Here is a 25,071-nt window from a genome sequence, read left to right as displayed (position 1 = left end):
TGATAGAGAATTTAATTTGTGTTTAATTTTTATATACAGATGTTTTTATTAGTATAGTGTTTCTTGGTGCACATTAGCAAAACTTGAAAACTACTTTTACACCTCTTCTTTCTGTTTTAACATGTCCATATTTGGTTTGTTGTTTATTCTATGAAGAAAACCAAATCTGAAATCTGTTTTAGTATTAGACTTGCCTTCCTACAGTGAAGATTTTTTCTAACCCACAGCAACTATAGAAGTCATCTTTCTTTTCCTTTTTTTCTTTTATTTTTCTTCTCCACCCTCTCCTATTCTCCCTCTCCCTCTTCTCCTCCCTCTCCTTTCCTTTCCTTCTTTTCTTTTCTTCTTTTTTTTTTTTTTTTTTTTGAGACAGAATTTTGCTTTGTCCCCAAGGCTGGAGTGCTGTGGCGCAATCTCGGCTCACTGCAACCTCTGCCTCCCAGGTTCAAGCAATTCTCCTGTGTCAGCCTCCCAAGTAATTGGGATTACAGGTGTGAACCACCACACTCAGCTAATTTTTGTATTTTTAGTAGAGACGGGGTTTCGCCATGTTGGCCAGGCTGGTCTTGAACTCCTGGGCTCAAGTCATCTACCCATCTCGGCCTCCCAAAGTGTTGGGATTACAGACGTCAGCCACTGCACCCGGCCTCTTTTATTCCTTAACAGACAGGGTCTCACTAGGTCTTGAACTCCTGGCTTCAAATGATCCTCCTGCCTCAGTCTCCCAAAGTACTGAGATTACACATGTGAGCCCCCATGCCTGGTCTCATCTCTTTTTTATGTATGTTTTATACATGTACCTGTGCAGTTTCACAATTGTAACAGGGAGCTCCCGGAGGGAAGGAGGAGAGCACAGTGGGCCTAGAACCCAGTCTTTCTCATATGTACTCTCCAAGGCTTTTTCTGCCCCAATATGCTCCCTTTGAAAGGCCCTCCCTGTCTCTTTAGCATTTTTTAATGAATGAGCATATCTGTTTCAGCGCCATAGGCAAGGAGGAAAGTGGTGATTACAGAAGTACACCTCCCTCTTAGTCATTGTGTGACATCGGTCTACACTAGTTGGAATTAAGCCAAGTGTAGCTTAAGAGATCGAGGGACCGTTTCTTTTATTTAGAAAGTTAGTGGGAGGAAAAAAACTGCCCCAAAGTGTTAAAGTTGACTTCCTGAGAAAAGTCGACTTGCATCATAGTTAAATTTCAGTCTAAGTTTGTTTAGTCTCTAAACAGACTATTTTTAACAGTTCTATTTGATATTACCCTATCAGTTGTAAGTTCCAAAAATATTTGTAAATATACTAATTTCAGAAGAATAATACATATAGAAAGGTGATTATTGGGCTCTACTAGAGAAATTTGCAGAATATCTTGTGTGTGTGTGTGTGTGTGTGTGTGTGTGTGTGTGTGTGTGTGTATAAAAAAAATTTTTTTTTTTTTTGAGGCGGAACCTTGTTCTGTTGCCCAGGCTGGAGTGCAGTGGCACGATCTTGGCTCACTGAAACCTCTGCCTCCCGGTTTCAAGTGATTCTCCCGCCTCAGCCTCCCAAGTAGCTGGGATTATAGGCACCTGCCACCTTGCCTGGCTAATTTTTGCATTTTTAGTAGAGACCGGGTTTCGCCATATTTTTAGGCTGGTCTTGAACTCCTGACCTCAAGTGATCCACCTGCCTCAGCCTCCCAAAGTGTTGGTATTACAGGCATGAGCCACCGCAACCTGCCTTGTTTATATTTTGATGGGTTGATTTGCAAGAGAATGTGACATCAGAAGAAAGAAAAGGGTGATGGTAGGAAGTATATTCTGTGCCAGCACCTCTGGTCATCTAGGCCAGCATCCTAGGAATTATCCAGTTCTCTCTCTTTGCCTCTTCATGTATGTTGAGGTAATCAATGAAGAGTGTTAGTCCCACCTCCTATATATTGGTCTGGTCTTGCGCTTCTTTCCTCTACCTTTATCATTAGCTTAATTTGAGCCTTCATCTCCCACACAGTTATTGAGTCTCACTCTTCAGTCTTTTTTTTTTTGAGACGGAGTCTCACTTTGTCGCCCAGGCTGGAGTGCAGTAGCGAGATCTGGGCTCACTGCAAGCTCCGCCTCCCGGGTTCACGCTATTCTCCTGCCTCAGCCTCCCGAGTAGCTGGGACTACAGGCGCCCGCCACCTCGCCCGGCTAGTTTTTCGTATTTTTTAGTAGAGACGGGGTTTCACCGTGTTAGCCAGGATGGTCTCGATCTCCTGACCTCATGATCCGCCCATCTCGGCCTCCCAAAGTGCTGGGATTACAGGCTTGAGCCACCGCGCCCGGCCTCAGTCTTTTCTTGCTAACCCATCTTTCATATTTTCTCCCATTTAACGATTCTCCAAATAGAACCTTTTGATGATTTCCCACTTTATACAGAATAGCCCAAGCTTTTATTGATGTTTACATGCTTACCCGTCTGGCCCTTTCCCCATACTCTTTTCTTAGTAATATTCCACCAGAGGAGGTTTTGGATGTTCTCTTGTTAGTAATATATTTACCCCACTATGTTGCCCCTGCTGTCACGTGGCCCCGTGTTTTGTCTTTTCTGCCGAGCACACTCTTACCTCAAGCCCCAGTTCAAGTATCATTTTCTCTAGGAAAACTTTCAAGACTCCTCATCTTCCTATGGTGGGAAGGCTTATCTTATTCATTATTTTCTTAGTGTCTAGCGAGTGCTTGGCACATAGAACATACCGAACATATGTTTGAAGTGTTGTTTACTTATGTCTGTAGACTTAGAATACAAATTCTAATACGAACATATGAGGGTCTTAAGTTAAAATTTTTGTTGCCAAAATATTGATTGATTAATCTTAGCAAGGGAAGATTTCTGCTGGTTAACACTTTGGTCTAGATTATTTTGCTTTTGAAAATAGCAACTGGGGCCGGGCACGGTGGCTCACGCCTGTAATCCCAGCACTTTGGGAGGCCGAGGCGGATGGATCACAAGGTCAAGAGATCGAGACCATCCTGGCTAACACGGTGAAACCCCATCTCTACTAAAAATACAAAAAATTAGCCGGGCGTGGTGGCAGGTGCCTGTAGTCCCAGCTACTCGGGAGGCTGAGGCAGGAGAATGGCGTGAACCCAGGAGGTGGAGCTGGCAGTGAGCCGAGATCGCTCCACTGCACTCTAACCTGGGCGACAGAGCGAGACTCCATCTCAAAAAAAAAAAAAAAAAAATAGCAACTGGGTGCTGTGGTTCACACCTGTAATGGAAGAGCTTTTGGAGGCTGAGTTGGGGACATTATTTGAGTCCAGGAAGTTGAGGCTGCAGTGAGCTATGATGGTGCTATTGTGTTCCAGCCTGGGCGACAGAGTGAGACCCTGTCTCAAAAAAAAAAGGGGGGCGGGGGGGGGAAATAGCATGTTACAAATACATATAATTCAGCATTTTTTAACTACTGAGCACTTTGAATAATTCAAATTAGCGGTTTTCTTTGTTGTTCAGCTATTACTAAGGATTCCTTGTGACTAGAAAATTAGCTCATTAACAGCTTTTCTTCAAAGAGATCAGTGTGGCTTACCACAGTAAAGAGTGGCCATTTTATGGTATTTTATTGCTTTAAAAAGTTTCTGTTAGAGATAATATGAGTTAAAGTATGTAGAATGTTTGGGGGATTTATTTCTAATAGTGAATTTTCATTCCCTCTCTCCAGATTTTTAATATAATTATTTGCTTTTTAAAAACTTGTCAATTCTTCAGGCATTGCTTTCAATACAAATGTTAAGTTTTGACTGAATTTGGTGAGGAAAGCTATGAAAATACAATTTCAGAGTTTTTTTTATCATTGTAACTACAAATTAAGAAAAAATAAAAAATAATTGGAACATATTTCAGCCTATCATATAGAAGAAGGATATTTGGAAATAAGGATAAGTTCATCTATAGATTAGTCTTAGATAAATATATTTAAATAATGATTTTGCACTTAGATAATGTAATTTTTAATTATATGATACAACAATGTCTTTATCTCTAGAAAAAAGCAGAAGAAGCTCATAAAATTTTTGAAGGTCTTGGCCCAAAAGTTGAACTGGTAAGTAAGAAATTACTTTTTTCATTTGCAGTGATTTTATTTTTATTTTTTTTGGTAGTTTTCTTGGGATAAGATGGAATATGATCCATTTATTTTGGGATAAGAGAGATGTAGCTGAGCAGAGTTTGAGATGAAGTTTAAAGTAATGATGAGTGAACTTGGTTACCTTTGCAGACCTTTGCAGAAGCATCATCCTGGGCTTGTTTTTGCTTGAGCAGCTATTTAATCCTTCCAGGTAGAATGAGAATTAAGAACAGAATTAGAAAACTCTTTGAATGTTACTGTTAAAATAGTGACAATGGTTAATACTCCTGAGTATTAGGGAATATTAATACTTTGAAATTAAAAATGTGCATAAATATACTTATTATGGGAAACAATGGATTTATAAACTGTATTGTGGGAGTGACAGGAGATGGGATTAACAGTTATTGAGGGAATCTAAAAGTTAGGAGGTTTTGCCACAATGAGGTACCATCTCATACTAGTTAGAATGGCGATCATTAAAAAGTCAGGAAACAACTGGTGCTGGAGAGGATGTGGACTAATAGGAACACTTTTACACTGTTGGTGGGAGTGTAAACTAGTTCAGCCATTGTGGAAGACAGTGTGGCAATTCCTCGAGGATCTGGAACTAGAAATACCATTTGACCCAGCGATCCCATTACTGGGTATATACCCAAAGGATTATAAATCATGCTACTATAAAGACACATGCACATGTATGTTTGTTGCGGCACTATTCACAATAGCAAAGACTTGGAACCAACCCAGATGTCCATCAATGATAGACTGGATTAAGAAAATGTGGCCCATATACACCATGGAATGCTATGCAGCCATAAAAAAGGATGAGTTCATGTCCTTTGTAGGGACATGGAGGAAGCTGGAAACCATCATTCTGAGCAAACTATCGCAAGGACAGAAAACCAAACACCGTATGTTCTCACTCATAGGTGGGAATTGAACAATGAGAACAGTTGGACACAGGGTGGGAAACATCACACACTGGGGCCTGTCGTGGGGTGGGGAATGGGGGAGGAATAGCATTAGGAGAAATACCTAATGTAAATGACAAGTTAATTGGTACAGCAAACCAACACAGCACATGTATACGTATGTAACAAACCTGCACGTTGTGCGCGTGTACCCTAGAACTTAAAGTATAATTTAAAAAATAAGTAAATAAAAAAAATAGAAGTTTGGAGGTTTTGGTAGGGCATGTTATTGTGTAGATCCATTAGTACTTTACCTGTGCTTACATTAAAATTATGTTTCTTTGTCTCTTCATAGATATATGTACAACATTTTATATATAAATATTTGATTTCTTTTATAGCCACTCTATAACCAGCCATCAGATACCAAGGTGTACCATGAGAACATCAAGACGTAAGTATTGATCATCTTTGGAGTTCTTCAATTAAAGACCATATATTCTATAAAGAGATCATTTTTGTTATCTGCTGACATTATTATAATATAGTGTAGGTATGTTTTAGATTTGTGTAATTTGCTGTCGTTTTACTATATGTTATCTTCCTCTGGCTTCTTGGGGGTTGGGGTAACAGCTTTGAGTTTCCGAGGCCAAAAAATGAAATAAATTATTGCATAAAACTAGCTGGTTTTATAATCTGCTAGTAAAAAAGGTGGATACTTAACATTGAAATGGCTTACCTTGAGGCTTGAATTTTTTGCCTCCTGTTTTGTCTTTTTTTCAGTGGAGTACCTGCAAGGCGCATGATGAAGTAAGATAATGAAGCTTTTTCATTTAAGACTAGTGATGACACCGTCCCCCACCAAGCCACATCTGCCATTGCAAAGTAGAAGTGCCACGGATCATTTTATCATTATTCAAAATCCTATTCTAGGGAAATCCCTTCCATGACTCTTGCTAATGACGGTATTTGTAGACCCTTCTGCCATTTAATGTCCTGGTGCCTTGGAAGCGCTCAGTCACCTCGTGGGTGAGGAGGCTGCTCCAGAATGTAGTTTGCTTAGCCTTGCTCATCCTAGTACCAGGCCTTTATGGATGCAGATTTTGGAATAAGAAAATAAGTGAAAAGAAAATCTTAATTTCTTGATCTGATTGAAGTAAGAGAGGAAGCTAGATAGGTATCTTTTTTTTTTTTTTTTTTTTTTTTTAAATTATACTTTAAGAGAGTTTTAGGTGCTTTATTCTTAGTTTGTGACAAAAATGTGATATTTCTACTTTATATGTTTTATTAAGTATAACCAGAACATTATAATTATTTACTAGTGTGGTTACTAATGAGCACATTGCTATTTTATATATATATATATATATACTTTTTTCTTTTTAAAAATTTCTTAACTGAGAGTATGTGCAATTATTGACTACTTTGCAGAACTGGTGGCAAATATGATTTGCATGGTAGTATGCATGAAAACAATTGAATTTGAATAATTTTAACTTTTGTTAAGTAAGTGGTTCATAATAAAATTTATGTATTTGTGAATTTTTCTGTGAGATGCTATTATGATCTTGAGAACCCTTAGAAGTAAGTTAGTCAAAACTCACATATAATATACCTTGTTTTGGAACTGCTTAGCTGTTTTAACATTTTTAAAGAGTAGAAGAGCAGATAAGATCTAGTTGGCTACTTAATGACTTTTTTTTTTTTCCCCACAAAGCCTCCGTGTTATGTTTGTGGTGTTGTCCTGTTTCTCCTGATACAGTCTGGAGAGCAGCCCTGTCCGATTTATTTCATGTCATCTACATTGCCTATTTAGTGCTCAGCACACTATCCTGAGATGGATTACTGACTGGCTGACTTCATTTAAATTCCTAGGAAACATTTAAGATTGTATTTGTTCATTGTCATTTGCTTTTGAGTAACATATAATTATAATTAGAGCAAATTGAGTATATAGTAATGCTTCCCTGTATGACACCTTTTGAAATATTTCCTCAGCTGCATGCATCTGTATGAGTCATTCAGTAGCTATTCTTTCATCACCGTCATTTGCTTTGTATGAAATAGCAAATGTACATTTTAATAATTCTTTTCATCTCTTGGCTACTTTTTCATATAGCCAGCTCCTGATTGTCCATGCTTATTTGAGTGGAGCCAGTGTCAATGTTAGTCCTGAGTGGCAGATAATCCAAAAAATTATTTCTACTTGCCTTGGCTTTGTATTTGTATTTGAATAATCAGCTTGAAATCCTTTCTGGAAATAGGTGGGGTATAAATATTTATATTTGAACCTGCATGTCATTGTTTTTGAAGGTCACAGTGCTTCCAATTTAAAAAGTGATTAAGATATATTAGAAATCTTCCTGTTTTGTCACATTGCCCTCCGTTACTTCTTAGAGTGGACTGTGTCATTCTGTGACTGAAGAAAATCTTCTGTTTAAAGCAGAAGTCTCCTATCTCTACATATGTTGGTATACATTCTCCTCGTAGAAGGGAGGTTAGCACCTGATGTAGGGAGGTAACTGTAAAAACATTTCCTTCTCTTCTCCCTCCCTTCCTCAAAGAGTAAGATGTTTATGTCACCAGAGTTGTTAAGAAGGATAAGTAACTGTAATTTTAATTTGAAAATATTTATCTTATAATTGGATGTGCTAATTGAAAGTTAAAACCATTTTGTATAAAGTCTTACTGTAGAATGGGAGGAACTTTAGTCAGTTCTAATTTTTGCAAAAATTATAAAGTCTTATTTTGCAGGGTGAAAAAATTAGGATTAACTTTGTTTACATCATAAATTCTTAAGTGATCTTTGCCTATTTTCCAGTGTCTCTGGAAAAAAAGTGAGTGCATTATTAAATTGTGCTTTTTCTAAATGTCATGCAACCATATTTTTCTCTTCTAGAAACCAGGTGATGAGGAAAAAACTCATTTTATTTTTTAAAAGAAGAAATCATGCAAGAAAACAAAGGGTGAGGTCCTATCCTTGTTAACTGAAATTTGTACAGCTTTCCCATTCATGCTCATTTAGGCATTCACTTTCCTACTATTAATAAGATTGGTCCTTGACTTCATTTGAGGATAAGTGCTGATTTAGAAAGTAATCATATATATATATGACTTAAATCTAATTGTAGTAACATTTTGATACCATAGTTTATATTTAATATTATCAAATTAATTTCATTGGTCATCTATCTAGCACATTTTCATTTAGTCAAAATAAAATGGTGAGTAGTTTAAAAGAATATGAAAGATACTTTAGTTTCTTAAGCCTCAAACAGTTGTGGGTAAGTTGCAGTCGTGCTGATTAGATATTACTATTCTTTCTTTTATTAGAAATGGGGTCAGCTAGGGTTCAGCTTTTTCAAATTCAAATAGTTTTCCATATTTTGTTATATGACTTACAGTCCAAAAGTTTTGTGGTTATATACATGGGAATTAAGTTATAGAAAATATAATGCCAGTAATTTTATTTTCATAATATGTTTACACTAATTTTACAGATAAACTGTTACTACATTTAAACTCAAGTGTCTATTAAATAAATGCTACTCTTTAAATCGACATCAAAAATGAACTTTGTGCCTTAAGTTAATGACCTGACAGTTTAATGAGTTGTAAAGCTCAAGAGTCAGCAGCTTTTATTTGGTGGAAAACATCTAACGTTCTAATTTGCCAGTCTGTTCCTTCATACAACCTTAAATTACTGGTCTTGAATTGTTTTTTTGCCAAGAACATATAAATATCAAGTAAGAAATTCGTTCATGTATTTTTTTTTTCCTTTCCAAGTAATTTTGTTGTAATTCTGGTACTCACTAAATAAGTTCACTGGTGATGCAAACACTATAAGGTTTGTATTTTCACCGATTTGCTTAGATATCACTTGGCTGTGTACTCTGTGCCATATATTATTCTGCAAAGGTGAGCAAGATAGCCATATGGTTTTAGTAGTTAGGGGGAGCCTAACGTGTTGGGAGTCAGACAGGTCAGTCATAGTATTGGATCACACCATGGTCATGGACTATGGATGACTGAGGAGGACACCTAAGGCAGATAGGAGTTATGAGGGGAAGTTTCAGGGGAAAACCAATTCTCTGCAAACTTGTATACACAGAGGGAGTGGCTTAAGTGAAGGTCTGGGAGCCGGAGGGAGTGTAGACTGAGCTGGCAGTGTGGTGAGAAATGAGGCTGCTGAGGGAAGCCAGAGCCAGGTTGCATACTGTCCTGGAGGTTGCATAATGTTTGGGTTTGCATTTTAAGAATTTGCATTTAGCGGGGCAGGCGCAGTGGCTCATGCCTGTAATCCCAGCACTTTGGGAGGCCAAGGCCGGTGGATCACGTAAGGTTGGGAGTTCAAGACTGGCCTGACCAACATGGAGAAACTCCATCTCTACTAAAAATACAAAATTAGCTGGGTATGGTGGTGCATGCCTGTAACCCCAGCTACTCAGGAGGCTGAGGCAGGAGAATAACTTGAACCCGGGAGGCAGAGGTTGTGGTGAGCTGAGATTGTGCCATTGCACTCCAGCCTGGGCAACAAGAGTGAAACTCCATCTCAAAAAAAAAAAAAAGAATTTGCATTTGGCTACAACATTAAGAATGTATGGGAGCTATTGTTTTGATCTAGGTGAGGGATGGTGTTGGCCTGGATTATGAGGGTACCAGTGGAAATGGAGAAAAGGTGAAGGACACAGAAGACATACAAGAGTAATTGAGAAGTGGGAGTGGGGTGTGGTGTGGAATGTGAGGAAGACAATATTCTCTTCTACAGTGCCACTTTCTTAAGATGAACATGTTAGCAGTTTTTCATGAACCCTTCCTCACTTTCCTCTATCCATATGTCATCAGATATGTTGACAGTTCTTTGTCCACAGTGGGGGGTTCGTCTGTCTTTTCTTCTCTGTTTAGAAAATGGTATCATAATTCAATTACTTCTCTAGAAGCATTAATTCTCAATTTCATGTAGTTCACTGGATTTCTGTTTTTTTTTTTTTTTTTTTTTTTGTCTGTCACCCAGGTTGGAGTGCAGTGGCGTGATCCTGGCTCACTGCAACCTCCGCCTCCCGGGTTCAAGCGATTCTGCTTCCTTAGCCTCCCAAATAGCGGGGACTACAGGTGCCCGCCACCATGCCTGGCTAATTTTTGTATTTTTAGTAGAGATGGGGTTTCACCATATTGGCCAGGCTGGACTTGAACTCCTGACCTTGTGATCCACCCACCTCGGCCTCCCAAAGTGCTGGGATTACAAGTGTGAGCCATGTGCCCAGCCTGGATTTCTTTTTTTGATAAAGTACAACCAATCATTTTCTGCCTTTTTCATACTGTCAAAATGTTTATTATATAACATTATTTATAATAGCAAAAAGTGTCAGTCAGCCAGAACCTCCAACAATAGAACCGTTAAAGCATGCGTGTTTTGTTTCGCAGATTGGAAGGATGACAACAAAATGTTCATATGGTTGCCTTTGGGTAATTGGTCAGATTATGAACTATTTACATGTTTGTATTTTAAATTTTCCATTTTTTTGGGACAACAATAACATAATGTTTTAAGCAAAATAAAAGTAACTGGTCAGCTACTACTAGTAGTAGGTGTCAAGTAGTTTATAAATATGCATAGCCTTAATGTTAACTAAAATATCCAGCCAACCTGTGCTCTGTGTATTGATCTTAGTAGGAAACAGAGCTACCTTTCCTCTCTCCTCTTTCAGCTTTTCATTCACAATTGAGTCATAAGCCAAATGTACTTCTGACTTAACCTTAAGAAGTAGCATTTATTTTAAAGTATTAGGTTTGTCAGAATCAGAGTTTAGTTTAATTATTATTAATTTGCTACGGATATTTAATAGGAACAAAAAATCTGCCAGCGTTATGATCAGCTCATGGAAGCATGGGAGAAAAAAGTGGACAGAATAGAAAATAATCCTCGGAGGAAAGCTAAAGAAAGCAAAACAAGGGAATACTATGAAAAACAGTTTCCAGAAATTCGAAAACAAAGAGAACAGCAAGAAAGATTTCAGCGGTAAGTAGTTTGGTGTTTAATGACTGTGATATTTTTCCTCAAATATTTATTGTTTCTTGAAACTGATCATGAAGAAAGTTTATAACGAACTTTTATGTTTTGGACACATAGAGGGGAACAACACATACTGGGCCCTATCGGAGGGTAGAGGGTGGAGGATGGAAGGAGGGAGAGGGATCAGGAAAAATAACTAGTGGGTAGTAGGTTTAACAGCAGAGTGATGAAATAATCTGTACAATAGATCACCATGACACAGGTTTACCTATAAAACAAACTTGCGCATGTACCCACGAACTTAAAAGTTAAAAAGAACTTTTATGTTGAAAAGAAAACTTTATTATCAACCAGTAAACATTGTGTCTTAGTAAATTTAATTTTTTGTATTATCCCGTCGAATCTAAATATGTGATTATTTTGAAATTAATTCTGAAGTTCCTAAAAATATTACATCCTTTGGAAATGATAGTGAACAAGAACAGACCTAAACATCCTTTAGTCCTTTGTTACCAACATATTCGAAGTATATTCAGTTGATGGCCAATTAAATTCTTTGATAGATTCTGATTTGTTTTACTTTTAGCGAACAGGTATTTTACAAAGATTTTAAAACCATTAGTTTTCTCTTTTATTGTTTCGTGTAAGAGTCATGTATGGAAGCCCCTTAACTCACAATTAAATCTTTGTGAGGGATGTTGGTTGAGTTTTTTCTCTCCTTTTAAAAATGTTTCATGTGTTTTTCTAAGTCTACTACAGGACATACAAAGACTGCCATTTGAAATGGAAATGGCATCAGTAACTGTGATTTTCTAGAAGTTTTCCCTAACTAGTTCTCCCATTTGAACTTGGACATGTAACCTTCAAATCTCAATCGTAACATTTAAATTGTTGTTAATAGGTGACACAAACATTACTTAAAAGTATATATTCAATAGTATTTTACATTTCTTCTCTTAACTTTGTTAAAAAGTTCCATTTAGAAAAGTAATCTATAATTTAATTGATATGTCTTCTTTATATAAGGCCTTTAAATATATTTTTCATTTCTCCCTCATGTTTAGAGTTGGGCAGAGGGGAGCTGGTCTTTCAGCCACCATTGCTAGGAGTGAGCATGAGATTTCTGAAATTATTGATGGGCTCTCTGAGCAGGAGGTAAGAAAATTTAATTCAAGTTAATTCGTTAATTATTAAAGCATTTTAGCTCTGTAGACTAGGAGCTAAGGGTTTATTTGTATGTAAATGTGGGAACTTTATTTAGTGCTAAAGTTTAGACTGTGTCAAAGATTTGAGGTGTCTATTAAAGGGTTTTTAAATGAGGCATTCACATGATCATACTGGAATTTTACAAAGATGGCTTTGGCAGCAAGGAGACCTGGAGAGAAGTGAGGAGGCTGTTAGGATAAAACTAAGGTTCTGAGTCAGGGCAACAGTTGTAGGGATGTATAGGAGAGTGTAATAGAAAGGTAGAATGGACAGGCCAAGATGGATGGGATGTGGGAGATGAGAAAGAGGAAGAATAGAATGTGACTCCCTGGTTTCTAGGTTAGGGGACTAAGCTGGTGGTGCCTTTTCCTAAAGTGGCAAAGGAGCATGTATTTTACAAATGGCAGTATGTTCTTCAAAGGGTGTTGTCTAGCAGGTGAACCTGGGATATAGTTGAACTGGGGATGGTTAGATATCAGAGTCATCTGTATGCAGGTGATATAGTCCCAGACAAGTATGGTAACATGAAGTGAAAGGGACCAGTGAATGAGAATATAGAGATTAAGTTTATATATGGAAGAGATTCATCTATGAACAAGAATGTTTCATCTATGAAACAAAAATTTCACTAATTTTTAAGGTGAAGATATTCTTTTGTAGCAAGTGGTATTACTTTGTTTTTCAAGCATTTCCTTTGCCTGTATAAAGAGCAGAATTAATAAAATTATAACACAGGTAGTAGAGACCAAGGTATATGTTTGACAAATACATCTTCAGACCCAAAAGCAGTATTTCCTCCCTTGTGAAGCTTCCCCACTCACTTTCCCAAAACAGAACTCAATGTCTAGTTAGTGTCAGTTTACATTTATTTCTATTGTGTTTCTGTTCAATAAATATTTATGATCAGCTAAAGTGTTGTCTTCATGAGTGCAGTTATTATAAACCTTTGGGTCAGGCTATCTTTGAGTTCCTGGTGCCTAATGTTTAATTGGATATTAATAAAAATAAATGCAGAATAAGAATAAATTTCCATTTCTAACATTGAGTCTTCTTAGCCGTGTTCAGACTCTCAAGATTGTTCCAAAAGCCATCTAGTATTGACTGAGTTTTGCTAGTTTTGATTTTATTATATGGCTTTTCTTTTTTTTTTTTTCTTTTTTATTATACTTTAAGTTCTAGGGTACATGTGCACAACGTGCAGGTTTGTTACTATATGGCTTTTCTTAAACCTCATCTCAAAATTCTGAGAGTCTTGTTTATTTGAAGTAGTGGCCTTAAGTAATGATCAAAGATATTTTTTACAATGCTTTATACTTCAAAATAAATGTTAAGTGTAAATAAATATATTTTTTGAAGACTTAAATATACAGCTAATACTTGATTTGCAAAATTAAGTGGAGTAAAGTGGATTTAATCTGAAATGTTAAATAATTTAGAAATAATATAGATAAGTCAAATTCCTGCTTATATACTGCTTAGCACATTTAGAAGTAAAAAGCAGTGTCATGAATTCCTCTTCTCTACCCTTTACTACTACTTAACCTAGCCAGTTTTTTTTCTCCTCTTTCTATGGATATTGTTGGTTTAGGTTGTGGTGGACTAACTATATCTGGTTTTTTGAGGAGGGGGAGTTTGAGGGGTAGTTACTACTTAAAATTGCCAATTGTGATAAGCACCTCATATGTATTATTTAAACTATGAAAATTCTGTGAAGTGGAGGCTATAATTTTTTTTTTTTTTTTTTTGAGACGGAGTCTTGCTCTGTTGCCCGGGCTGGAGTGCAATGGCCGGATCTCAGCTCACTGCAAGCTCCGCCTCCCGGGTTTACGCCATTCTCCTGCCTCAGCCTCCTAAGTGACTGGGACTACAGGCACCCGCCACCACGCCCGGCTAATTTTTTGTATTTTTTAGTAGAGACAGGGTTTCACCATGTTAGCCAGGTTGGTCTCGATCTCCTGACCTCGTGATCCGCCCGTCTCAGCCTCCCAAAGTGCTGGGATTACAGGCTTGAGCCACCACGCCCGGCCAGTGGAGGCTATAATTAATGGCTGTTTTGCAAGTTAGGAAACTAAAGCCCAGCTGCAAGTTAAATAATTTGCCCAAGGTCACAAATTAATAAATAGTGGAGCCAGACACTCAACCTAGGCAGTCTGACTCTGGAACTGTGTGTTCTTTTCCATATCTATATTCAATCAAGTCTATTCTTTCAACAAATATTTATAACCCATTATGTGCCAAACTTTCCTTTAAGCATTGGGAATACAGTGGTGAATTAAACCATCAAGTTGCTTGATCTCATGAAAAATTACTTGCAGTAAGTTTTCCTCTAGGATGAAAAAATAGCCTGTTTGTACAGAGTTTGTCTTTGTGTTGATATATGTTATAGGGTTCTATCAGTATTTGATTATGATACCCTGTTTTGCATTCATAACTAAATAAAAGTATATAGTATGTTCTTATAACTTACTGTGTTTCAGAATTCTAGTTAAACTAGCCCTGGAGGAGGTAGAGAACTATATAAGCTATATCTCAGAGTTCCTTGATCCATATTACTTCTCAGATTGTTCTTACACTGATCAAAATAGACTTTTACAGGTGGTTTTTCTTTCCTTTCTTATTTCTGATATTCTCTTTTCCCAAAGAGAGGATTCCAAGGTGATTTTTGGTGCATTGAAATACATAACCCTTTAGGGGCAATTACAATATTTAGTCACAGAGGTATATCCCACACTCAAGCTTTTCAGTGCATTGTTATGTGATTTCAGGATTTTAGCCATTTCTAGAGACACCTTTGAGTTATCAGTGTTCCAGAGCACACCAGCTTCACTGTGTCCAGATTCCCGGAGATATACTTCTTTTGGAATACATTGATGATGTTATCCTTGCTAAATTTTATCTCAAGCCCTAAATACATATTGCACATAATATTGCATAACATCAGGACAAGTGGGTTTTTCTTTTTCTTTTTCCCCTCTCCTCTCCTCTTTTTTCCTCTTCTTCTTCCTTTTTCTCTTTCTCTGTTTTTTTTTTTTGAGATAGGAGATAGGGTCTTACTCTGTCACCCAGGCTGGAGTGCAATGGTGTGACCATGGCTTGCTGCATCCTCCACCTCTTGGGCTCAAGTGATCCTCCCACCTCAGTCTTCTGAATAGCTGGGACTACTGGTACACCACTATGTCCAGCTAACTTTTTGTTTGTTTGTTTGTTTGTTTGTTTGAGATAACGTCTTGCTCTGTCAGCCAGACTGGAGTGCAGTGGCATGATCTTGGCTCACTGCATACCTCTGCATCTCAGGTTCAAGTGATTCTACTCCCTCAGCCTCCCAAGTAGCTGGGACTACAAGCGCATGCCAACACACCCAGCTAATTTTTGTGTATTTAGTAGAAACAGGGTTTCACCATGTTGGCCAAGCTGGTCTCAAACTCCTGACCTCAGGTGATCCACCTGCCTTGGCCTCCCAAAGGGGTGGGATTACAGGTGTGAGCCACCCCACCCAGCCTCTCACTTAGCTAATTTAAAAAAATTATTTTGTAGAGATGGGGTCTCACTATACTGCCTAGCTTAGTCTTGGACTCCTGGGCTCAAGCAGTCCTCCTGCCTTGTCCTCCAAAAGTACTGGGATTACAATCGTGAGCCACTGTGCCTAGCAATTTTTCATTTGTTTTGTAGCAGTATATTCAAGAGCTTTAAAACATAACCACTTACTCTATATTGCTTTTAAAATTACCTCTAAAGTATATGATTGAAATGACATTCAGCCCTTGGAATATGTAGCCATTATTTTTACAATGGTAAGTAAATCTCTGTTAAATTTCTTTTTTTTTTTTTTTTTTTTTGAGACGGAGTCTCGCTCTGTCGTTCAGGCTGGAGTGCAGTGGCCGGATCTCAGCTCACTGCAAGCTCCACCTCCTGGGTTTACACCATTCTCCTGCCTCAGCCTCCCGAGTAGCTGGGACTACAGGCGCCCGCCATCTCGCCCAGCTAGTTTTTTGTATTTTTTAAGTAGAGACGGGGTTTCACCGTGTTAGCCAGGATGGTCTCGATCTCCTGACCTCGTGATCCGCCCGTTTGGCCTCCCAAAGTGCTGGGATTACAGGCTTGAGCCACCGTGCCCGGCCTAAATTTCTTTATTGGCTCTTTGACTGATTCCATGAGGAAACATCTGTAAGCATCTAAAATTAGTTTATGTATTGAGGTAATTTCAATCTAATGTGTAATTTCAATCTAAACACTATATGTTCAAACTGATTGAGAGTGTCCCAGGAAATTAGAGACTGTGTAAGGACTTGACTATTAGGCAGTATCCACTTTTATGAGGATAATTTTTAGGGAAATACCTTTTCTTATACTTGGGTAAATACTTGTAATTTGGGTAAAAGTTTTTAAATAGAAGTTTGTACTTACAAATTTCCTCAGTTAAACTTTGCGAAAAATAAGTTCTACACGTGTAACAACGTTTTAGTTGAAACAAGTTTCATTTCTAAGAATAACAACCTTAAATTTTCAATGGAAGGATGATGTAAAATTAGCAAGAAGCATTTAATAGTAAAGTGAGTGTAATTTAAAATCACTGACTTAAATTTTGATGCCTGTTTTTTTTCTATTTATTCTCTAATATGACGGTAAAAGTTGTTCTCTAAAATGATGTTGAGATTTTTAAAAATGAGACTAATATGATAATTAAATGCTCCGTAAGGAACTTGACATTACTTTTTATCTTCCAGGTCTAAAATTTTATTATGTTAAGGATCAGCTTAGTTTAAGAAAATAATTCTTCTCAAAGGATTAGATTATTTAAAAAGTGATATGGATATTCTCTGCCTCTGTAATTCATACAGTGAATATTTATTAGACATGAGTAATTATCGTATGTTAGATGCTGTGGTATACACTGCTGTTGTTTTTAAACTGCACACATGGTTTTTTAGTGTATATTAAGAGCATTGGTCCATGGCCCTCCTTAAATTTCTAGTTTATGTTTTATTCTAAGTAAGTTGTATTTTTTTTCCAGAATAATGAGAAACAAATGCGGCAGCTCTCTGTGATTCCACCTATGATGTTTGATGCAGAACAAAGACGAGTCAAGTTCATTAACATGAATGGGCTTATGGAGGACCCTATGAAAGTTTATAAAGATAGGCAGTTTATGAATGTTTGGACTGACCATGAAAAGGAGATCTTTAAGGACAAGTAATTTATATTTTAAATTATTCTCTAATAGACGTCTACATAAGTTAGTAAAAAGTATTTGGCATTTACTTGTAAATTGAACTGTTTTCACAAAAACTTGGTCTCATTTTGGTGTTTGAATCAATACTGTGAAAAGTAGAGAATATTGATCTTCCTGTAAGTTTATAGGTGGGAAGAGAGGTAACAGATAAGAACTGGGGTTATGAAGTCATGTTAAGAGTGGTTCCCAAACTTGGGTGCTGTCTGAACTTTTGGGGAGCTTTTATAAAGTACAGATTTCTGTGTATTACCATAGACCAATAATTTCCTGGTGTGTGGTGCCCAGAAATCTGTGCCCTTTAAAAGTCTCCAGTGATTCTACAGTTGTTCCTCAGATTGGCAGTTAGAAAGCCCTATACATAGTATTTCTTTTCTGTTTTTTTTGAGACGGAGTCTCGCTCTGTCGCTTTAGCTGGAGTCCAGTGTTGTGATCTCGGCTCACTGCAACCTCTGCCTCCTGGGTTCAAGCGATTCTCCTGCCTCAGCTTCCCGAGTAGGTGGGACTACAGGCATGTGCCACCATCCCCGGCTAATTTTTGTATTTTTAGTAGAGATGGGGTTCTGCCATGTTGGTCAGGCTGGTCTTGAACTCCTGACCTCAAGTGATCCACCTGCTTTGGCCTCCCAAAGTGATGGGATTACAGGCGTGAGCCACCACGCCCGGCCTATACATAGTATTTCTTTTCCCAAGTTTTCTTTTTTAGTTGCTGAAATGTTTGTGTGCAAGTGTGTTTTTGTTTTCGTTTCACTCAGGTTTATCCAGCATCCAAAAAACTTTGGACTAATTGCATCGTACTTGGAGAGGAAGGTAAGACATGGTTTGCATTGGGAATGTTTGTAGGTTTGTGATGTTTGTTACTTTGAAATTCTTGTGCTCTAACACACATAAGTAGTTAACTAGAACCGATTTTAAAAAGACTGCGAAGAGTCTCATGTGATTAATGTAGTGATAATTATAATTATAACAGAAATCTTAACACAGAACACAGAACTAAATGGTTAATGAAAGATGACCTGATTTTTATTTCCCTAAAAACACATAGATTACAATGCTTTTAGAGCCTCATTAAATTTCTTATTAAAATACGAGTCTTGTGCTCGCTTCAGCAGCACATAATACTAAAATTGGCGAAGAAGAGATTAGCATGGCCCGTGCGCAAGGATGACAAGCAAATTTGTGAATCATTCCATATTTAATATAAAATTGATTTTAATGTTTTTGAACAAAATATTTAAAGACATTTTAAAAATTTACATATATGTAAGCAGAAAGGGAATTTACTTGTTAATAAGAAAATATTTGAATGTTTCTGATAGTTCCTGGTATCTTTCACATAATTTGGATTAACAACTGTAACTGTCTGTTATAATAGTAGATAATGTAAATAGTTTTAGAGCCTAGATATGCCTTAAAATGCTAGCAAAGTATCTTGTTGTTTTTCTTTAATTTGTACTTTGAGAATACCAGAGATTTTCCTTGAAAGTAATATTTAATTAAAAAAAAATTTTATTTCATTGGATCCTCAAAAATAATTGTTTTGTTTCTTACAGAGTGTTCCTGATTGTGTTTTATATTACTATTTAACCAAGAAAAATGAGAACTATAAAGCTCTAGTCAGAAGGAATTATGGGAAACGGAGAGGCAGAAACCAGGTGTGTTTTCTTACTGTATGGAAGCTATTTCAGGATTGGAGGAAATAGGCAAGCAAAAAATGTTACAACAGAAGTCCTGCCCTTAGTGTGTAGTTTGAACATTGATGTTTCTGTTAAATTAATGAGGATGTTGTAATTATTTTGAAGTTTTATATATATATATTTAATGTATTGTATCTTGTATTTCAAATATATTTTAAGTTTCTAGTGTGATAAAATTAGAAAAGTTTTATACCTTTCTGTCATCTGAGTCATGCATTTCAGTGTCAGCAATAATCATGTAATTAAATATGAAACCGTTAATACTTTTAATACACTATCTTTAGCCAGTCTGTTTATCTGAGGAGGGGTCAGGTAGAGTAAGGGAGAGAGATACAACATGGTACCTTGGTTAGGGATTTTTTACAAATCCTGGAACCTGATTTTGTTTCATATTAACTTCATTTGTGGAGTTTAGATAATTTAATTTCTTTTTTTTTTCTGAAACAGAGTCTTGCTCTATCGCCTAGGTAGGCTGGAGTGCAGTGGTGCTATCTTGGCTTACTGCAACCTCTGCCTCCTGGGATCAAGCGATTCTCCTGCCTCAGCCTCCCGAGTAGCTGGGACTACAGGTGCCTGCCACCATGTCTGGCTAATTTTTGTATTTTTAGTAGAGATGGGATTTCACCATGTTGGCCAGGATGGTCTCTATCTCCTGACCTCCGTGATCCACTTGCCTCGGTCTCCCAAGGTGCTGGGTTTACAGACATGAGCCACTGCACCCAGCCTAGATAGTTTAATTTCTAAAAAAGCACTTTTTCTGCCTGGTGTGGTGACTCACGCCTGTAATCCCAGCACTTTGGGAGGTGAGGGCCAGAGCATCACCTGAGCCCAGGAGTTCAAGACCAGCCTAGGCAACATAGCGAGACCCATCCCGTCTTTTACAAAATAATAGAAAAAATTAGCCGGGCGTGATGGCGCATGCCTGTAGTCCTAAATACGTGGGAGGCTGAAGTGGGAGGATGGCTTGAGCTTGGAAAGTCAAGGCTGCAGTGAGCCGTGATTGTGCCATTGCACTCCAGCCTGAGTGACAGAGCAAGACCCCTGTCTCCAAAAAATAAAAAAGACACTTTTACTAAAGGTAGTTTTCCACAAGTACAAAACTGAAAAGGTTAGTTTTCATATTTGTAATTCAGTAATTTCAAAATGATTTTCCCCAAAACAACTGATCAGCAGCTGCCATCGCTCACGGGTGCTTACCAGAGAGGCTGCTGTGCTACTGCCATCATCACAGCTAATATGGAGGCTTTTGCTGTCCACACCCAGATAGATATTACAATAAGGACTTGCATACATGAGCTCCGACATTGCAACTATTCGTTAGCATTATTAAATCTCTTCGGGCGTTCCCACTCAGCCACCCTTTTATTGGGGTGGGGTCTTAACTCCCTTTCTTCGTTTGATACCCCCTGATTACCAGATATAGGTTATTGACCCAGTTCTCAGTATGCACAGCTATAACCTTTTTATGTTTTCTGGGTCATTATTTCCCACAGAACACCGCCACCCCACATGATGTGATTACATGTTCTTTGGAAACAGTATTTCTTATTTTAAAAAGTATAGAATGTTTCATGAGTCAACTGTGTAAAATGCTGCTAGAGGTTGAGTAAGCCAAGGTGCCTTAGACATGGATTTTCAGTGGATTAGTGAGGGGGCAGAAACACGGTTACACAGAGTTGAAGAAGATATAGAAGGTGAGGAAGTGGCATTAGTACAAGTGCAACCTTGTTTTTAAAATTTGTATATAAAGTGGAATAATGAAATGGGTCGGCAGGGCTAATGAGGATCAGGGAAGGGAGGGTAAAGGGCATACTTGTACACTGATGGGTGCAGTACCGTAAGACAAAGAATGGATACTTGCCAAGCTTCATAAAGATGTACTGACAGAAAAGGAATAAATTGAGTGTTGACAGTGAGATAGGAAGCACTATTCCATCAGAGAGAAGAATATTGCCAGGGCTTTTCTTCCTGCTTCCCCTAAAGAATGTGGAATCAAGGTCCTGTAATACTTCCTGCTTCCCCTAATGAATGTGGAATCAAGGTCCTTTTAGCTAGAGATCATAGGGACCATCTATGTTTTAAACAAGTTTCAGCTGCAATTTTTTTTTTTTTCGAAACGTAGTCTCGCTCTGTCACCCAGGCTGGAGCACATTGGCGTGATCTCGGCTCTCTGCAAGCTCCGCCTCCCAGGTTCATGCCATTCTCTTGCCTTAGCCTCCTGAGTAGCTGGGACTACCGGCACCTGCCACCACATCTGGCTAATTTTTTGTATTTTTAGTAGAAACAGGATTTCACTGTGTTACCCACGATGGTCTCGATCTCCTGACCTCGTGATCCGCCCCCCTCAGCCTCCCAAAGTGCTGGGATTACAGGTGTGAGCCACCATGCCTGGCTTCAACTGCACATTTTTAACAGTTTTTTTCCTAATTACCAAATAGTATTCATAACTTTATTTTTAGAAATTATGTATGTTACTGTTTAACATGTTCAGTCCTACATTAATGTGAGGGGATAAGGTGATACTTATCCAGTGTACCTTAACCTTTGCCAGATTAGCAGCCAGTTGCCCATGATGATAGAGGAGAGAGCTCTAGGAGGAAGTTCTGTGGGGCAGGGATGTCTGTTATTCTGAAACAGTCGTTTCTGTCCTGAAGTTGTCTGCGACCGGTTTCACTCCTGTCTGTGGCACACTGATCCTTGTTAAGATCCAGCCGTGTCGGTGTTCTCTTCCATACATTCTTGTCGCATGTTTCAAAGTACCTGTCTCAGAATGTATTTGCAGATCTAAGGCTTGCCACGTACACCCTCACCTTGACCTGAGCCTTAGGTTGCTTACCTCCAAGTAGGCTCAGTTTTGGGTTGGTCAGCACTTCTAGTAGGCTAGCCCTGCCCTCATTGGCTTTTAAGTTATTATTTTGAAGATTTTTCCTCCAGTTTTACATTTCTCTGGTTGTTTCACTGGGTATTTGGGAGAGGTGTGAGTTAAATGATGAATTTAGAGCATCATCTCACGCCACCAAATTTATCGTTTCTTAATTGTTTGTATACTTATTCCATTTATTTGTGTCAAAATAGAGGGGCAGCTTTTCAGAAATTAGGTGGTGTTAGTTTAAGGGCTCTCTGTGTAAAGTTGAATGCCTTTAGAGCTAATAGCAGGTAAGAGAAGAAGCCACTGGGTTTTGAGGAAAAGAGTGATGCCAGATTTCAGTTGTGACATGATTACTCTGGTTGCTCTGTTGAGAATAGTTTGTAAGGAGACAAGAGAAGAAGCAGAGAGACCAGTTAGGAGTTTGTTTTAGTAATCCCATTGGCTTGGACTACGCTACAGTGAGGAGGTGGGGAGAACGGATTAGTTTCCGGATGTACTTTTGAAGGTAAAACCACGAGATTTTGCTGATGGATTGATTGTGGGGATGAGGGAAGGACAATAATCAAGGAAAACAAGTTTTGACCTGTGGACTTGCCATTTGCTGTGATAGACGTGAATGAAGGAGGAGCAGGTTTTGAGGGGAAATCTGGACGTGGCTGAATTTGAAATAGCTATTAGGTGTCTAAGCAGACATCCAAATGAGATGTCCAAGTAAAGTGGGTAGTCTAAGTCTGGAGTGTAGGAAAAAGTTCCAGGTTAAAGATAGAAAATTTGCTATATAGAAAAAAGTTTAGAAATACTTCTTTTTAAAAACAGAATTGAGTTGCAAGGTTAAGATTTTCAAAATTTATGTATCACCTTTCTTGATTTTACCCTGGTGGAGACAGAGATCCAGATAATTTGAAAATCGCTTTGCTTCTCTGCTATGTAACCAAGCTCCAGTTAGGAAGGTTTAGCTCAGCTAATCTCACAGCCATTATGGCATGTTTCCTTAAAGATTTTTTAGAGTTCTGCTGAAGTTTATGCTTGATCCTGTCAATATGAGTTTGATTACCTATCCTCTACTCCCAGCCTCCTTTTTATAGGAAGTAGTTTTTATTCAGCGGATAAATGTATAGTTTGTGGCTGGGTGCGATGGCTCATGCTTGTAATCCCAACACTTTGGGAGTCCAGGGCGGGTGGATCACTTAAAGTCAGGAATTCGAGACCAGCCTGGGCAACATGCTGAAACCCTGTCTCTACTGAAAATGCAAAAATTAGCCTGGAGTGGTGGTGCACACCTATCATCTCAGCTATTCTGGAGGCTCAGGACGAAAAATCACTTGAACCTGGGAGGCAGAGGTTGTAGCAAGCCTAGATCATGCCACTGCACTCCCACCTAGGGTGACAGAGCAAGACACCCCCATCTGGAAAATAAAGAAAAAAGAGAGAAGAGAGAGAAAGAAAAGGAAGGAAGGAAAGGAGGGAGGGAAAAAAGAAGAAGGAGGAGGAACGGAAGGAGGGAAGGAAGGAGGGAAAAGAAGGAAGGAAGGAAAGCAAGAAAAGCCAGGCTGGACTTGGTGGCTCATGCCTAGAATCCCAGAGCAAGACTCTATCTCAGAAAAAAAAAATGTATAGTTTGCTATTGATAGATTCTAAGTTCGCAAAGTTTGATTTTTTTAAACCTGTTGCCATAGGGAAGCTTGTGTAGTATTTACTCTGAAAATGAGTTTTAATCTTAGACTCATAGGAAAATGAGACAGATATTTATATTTTTGTTAAAATTGTGTTCAGAGGTGATTATTGGCAGGAATTTTAACTCCTCTCTCCAAATTCTGATAAGAGTCTGCCCCAACCCATTTTTATAGTTCAGCTTGTTACCATTCCATGGAGAGTGAGTGTGGTTCTCTATATGTTTTTGTTGAAGTAGTGAATACATATTAGAGATTAGAAGCCAAAAACCACTGTTGAATGTTATTATTTGGGATCTAGGATTATGCCCTACGTAATAGTTTGATTCTATGTACATTGTTCTTGCTAGCAGTAAGAATTTCGTCCCCCTAGTAAATGCTGCATTTTTCCAACATAAATTGCCATCTGGTAAGTCTGTCACTGTGCGGGTAGAATTTACCGCTAGTTACCTGCGGTAAAGCAAGTCATGTTAGAAACCATATTCTTCATTTCCAAATGCTTGATTACTTTTACAGGAATTCGTGCCCTTCTTTTTATGCTAACACCATTTTCCCCTTTATACCAACATGTTTTTATTCTCTAAAGGTATTCAGAAGCATATACTTAGGTAAATATAGCAATTTTGAAATTGGAGGAATTTCTGACTAAACTGTTAGCTAGTCACTAGATCGAAAGAATGTTTCAGACAAGTTAAAAAGTTTATTATACCAGCAAGAGCTTTAGACTCCAGAGTGCTCTACCCCTTTGTAGCTATGTGACTCTAGGTGGGTCTTTTCACTTGGTGAGCCTTGGTTTCCACATTCATGAGAAGCGGGGGGACAATAATACTTCGGTTGCATGGTTAATGAGAACTGGGTATGTGTGTAAAGTACCTGGAGTGCAGAGTCGGGCACAGAGAGTGCTCAATAAATGGTAGCCACTGTTATCTTCATTGCCATCGCCATAGTCTTGTTTTTTGGTGATTGACAGCTTTCACTCTTCAGGAAGTTAGTCTGAAATTCAGTTGGCTTAGGAACACTAATTGTTAATATGTTTTGATAAGATAGGCTTAAGATATTTTCTGTTTATTTCCTGAAGTATATTTTTAAAGAAAATACTGTCCAGTGGTGAAATGGTATTTCATTTTCTTCCTCTTGTAAATTTTTATTTACAATTGCTGCTTGTTATTAAATTTAGTAATTTAGTTTTTTGGCAACTTATTTTCTGCTGAGTGGGAACTTGTCTTTCTGTTTTCTAAAAATGTGAACATTTTCACAAATATAATTAGCATATATATATATAATTAGATATTCATTTATATATAGTAGTAATGAATCTCAGCATAAACTATTATTTGATCTTGCCAAAGAGGACCCAGATGAAACTGAATTCTGTTCTTAAGTTATGTTGAAATAC

General features: G+C 38.0%; 2 protein-coding genes and 1 non-coding gene across 14 annotated transcripts in view; 2 read left to right on the top strand and 1 right to left on the bottom strand.

The window, feature by feature from the left end:
• PIGL (phosphatidylinositol glycan anchor biosynthesis class L) overlaps window positions 1-25,071 on the bottom strand; it is a 679,575-nt gene that overhangs the window by 181,880 nt on the left and 472,624 nt on the right. The gene's annotated exons all lie outside the window — the stretch shown is intronic.
• Window positions 1-25,071, top strand: part of NCOR1 (nuclear receptor corepressor 1) — a 188,758-nt gene that overhangs the window by 61,699 nt on the left and 101,988 nt on the right. For 6 of the 12 annotated variants that reach the window (XM_050763365.1, XM_050763369.1, XM_050763370.1 and 3 more), the window contains exons 7-15: window positions 3,999-4,055; window positions 5,395-5,447; window positions 5,777-5,803; window positions 7,893-7,959; window positions 10,840-11,012; window positions 12,071-12,161; window positions 17,224-17,402; window positions 18,195-18,249; window positions 18,993-19,094. In XM_050763365.1, coding sequence (XP_050619322.1) covers window positions 3,999-4,055; window positions 5,395-5,447; window positions 5,777-5,803; window positions 7,893-7,959; window positions 10,840-11,012; window positions 12,071-12,161; window positions 17,224-17,402; window positions 18,195-18,249; window positions 18,993-19,094 — 804 coding nt within the window. The remainder of the gene's footprint in view (window positions 1-3,998; window positions 4,056-5,394; window positions 5,448-5,776; window positions 5,804-7,892; window positions 7,960-10,839; window positions 11,013-12,070; window positions 12,162-17,223; window positions 17,403-18,194; window positions 18,250-18,992; window positions 19,095-25,071) is intronic. The other 6 variants (XM_050763372.1, XM_050763376.1, XM_050763371.1 and 3 more) reach the window with 2 other exon arrangements.
• On the top strand, window positions 18,536-18,638 carry LOC126940003 (U6 spliceosomal RNA). The gene has a single exon (XR_007720536.1). It is a non-coding gene; the product is annotated as a U6 spliceosomal RNA (small nuclear RNA).

Source organism: Macaca thibetana, chromosome 16 (genome assembly GCF_024542745.1).
Source record: "Macaca thibetana thibetana isolate TM-01 chromosome 16, ASM2454274v1, whole genome shotgun sequence".
Lineage (NCBI taxonomy): Eukaryota > Metazoa > Chordata > Mammalia > Primates > Cercopithecidae > Macaca > Macaca thibetana.
Note: the sequence above shows the minus strand (reverse complement) of the source record. Positions and strands in the feature narration are given on the sequence as shown.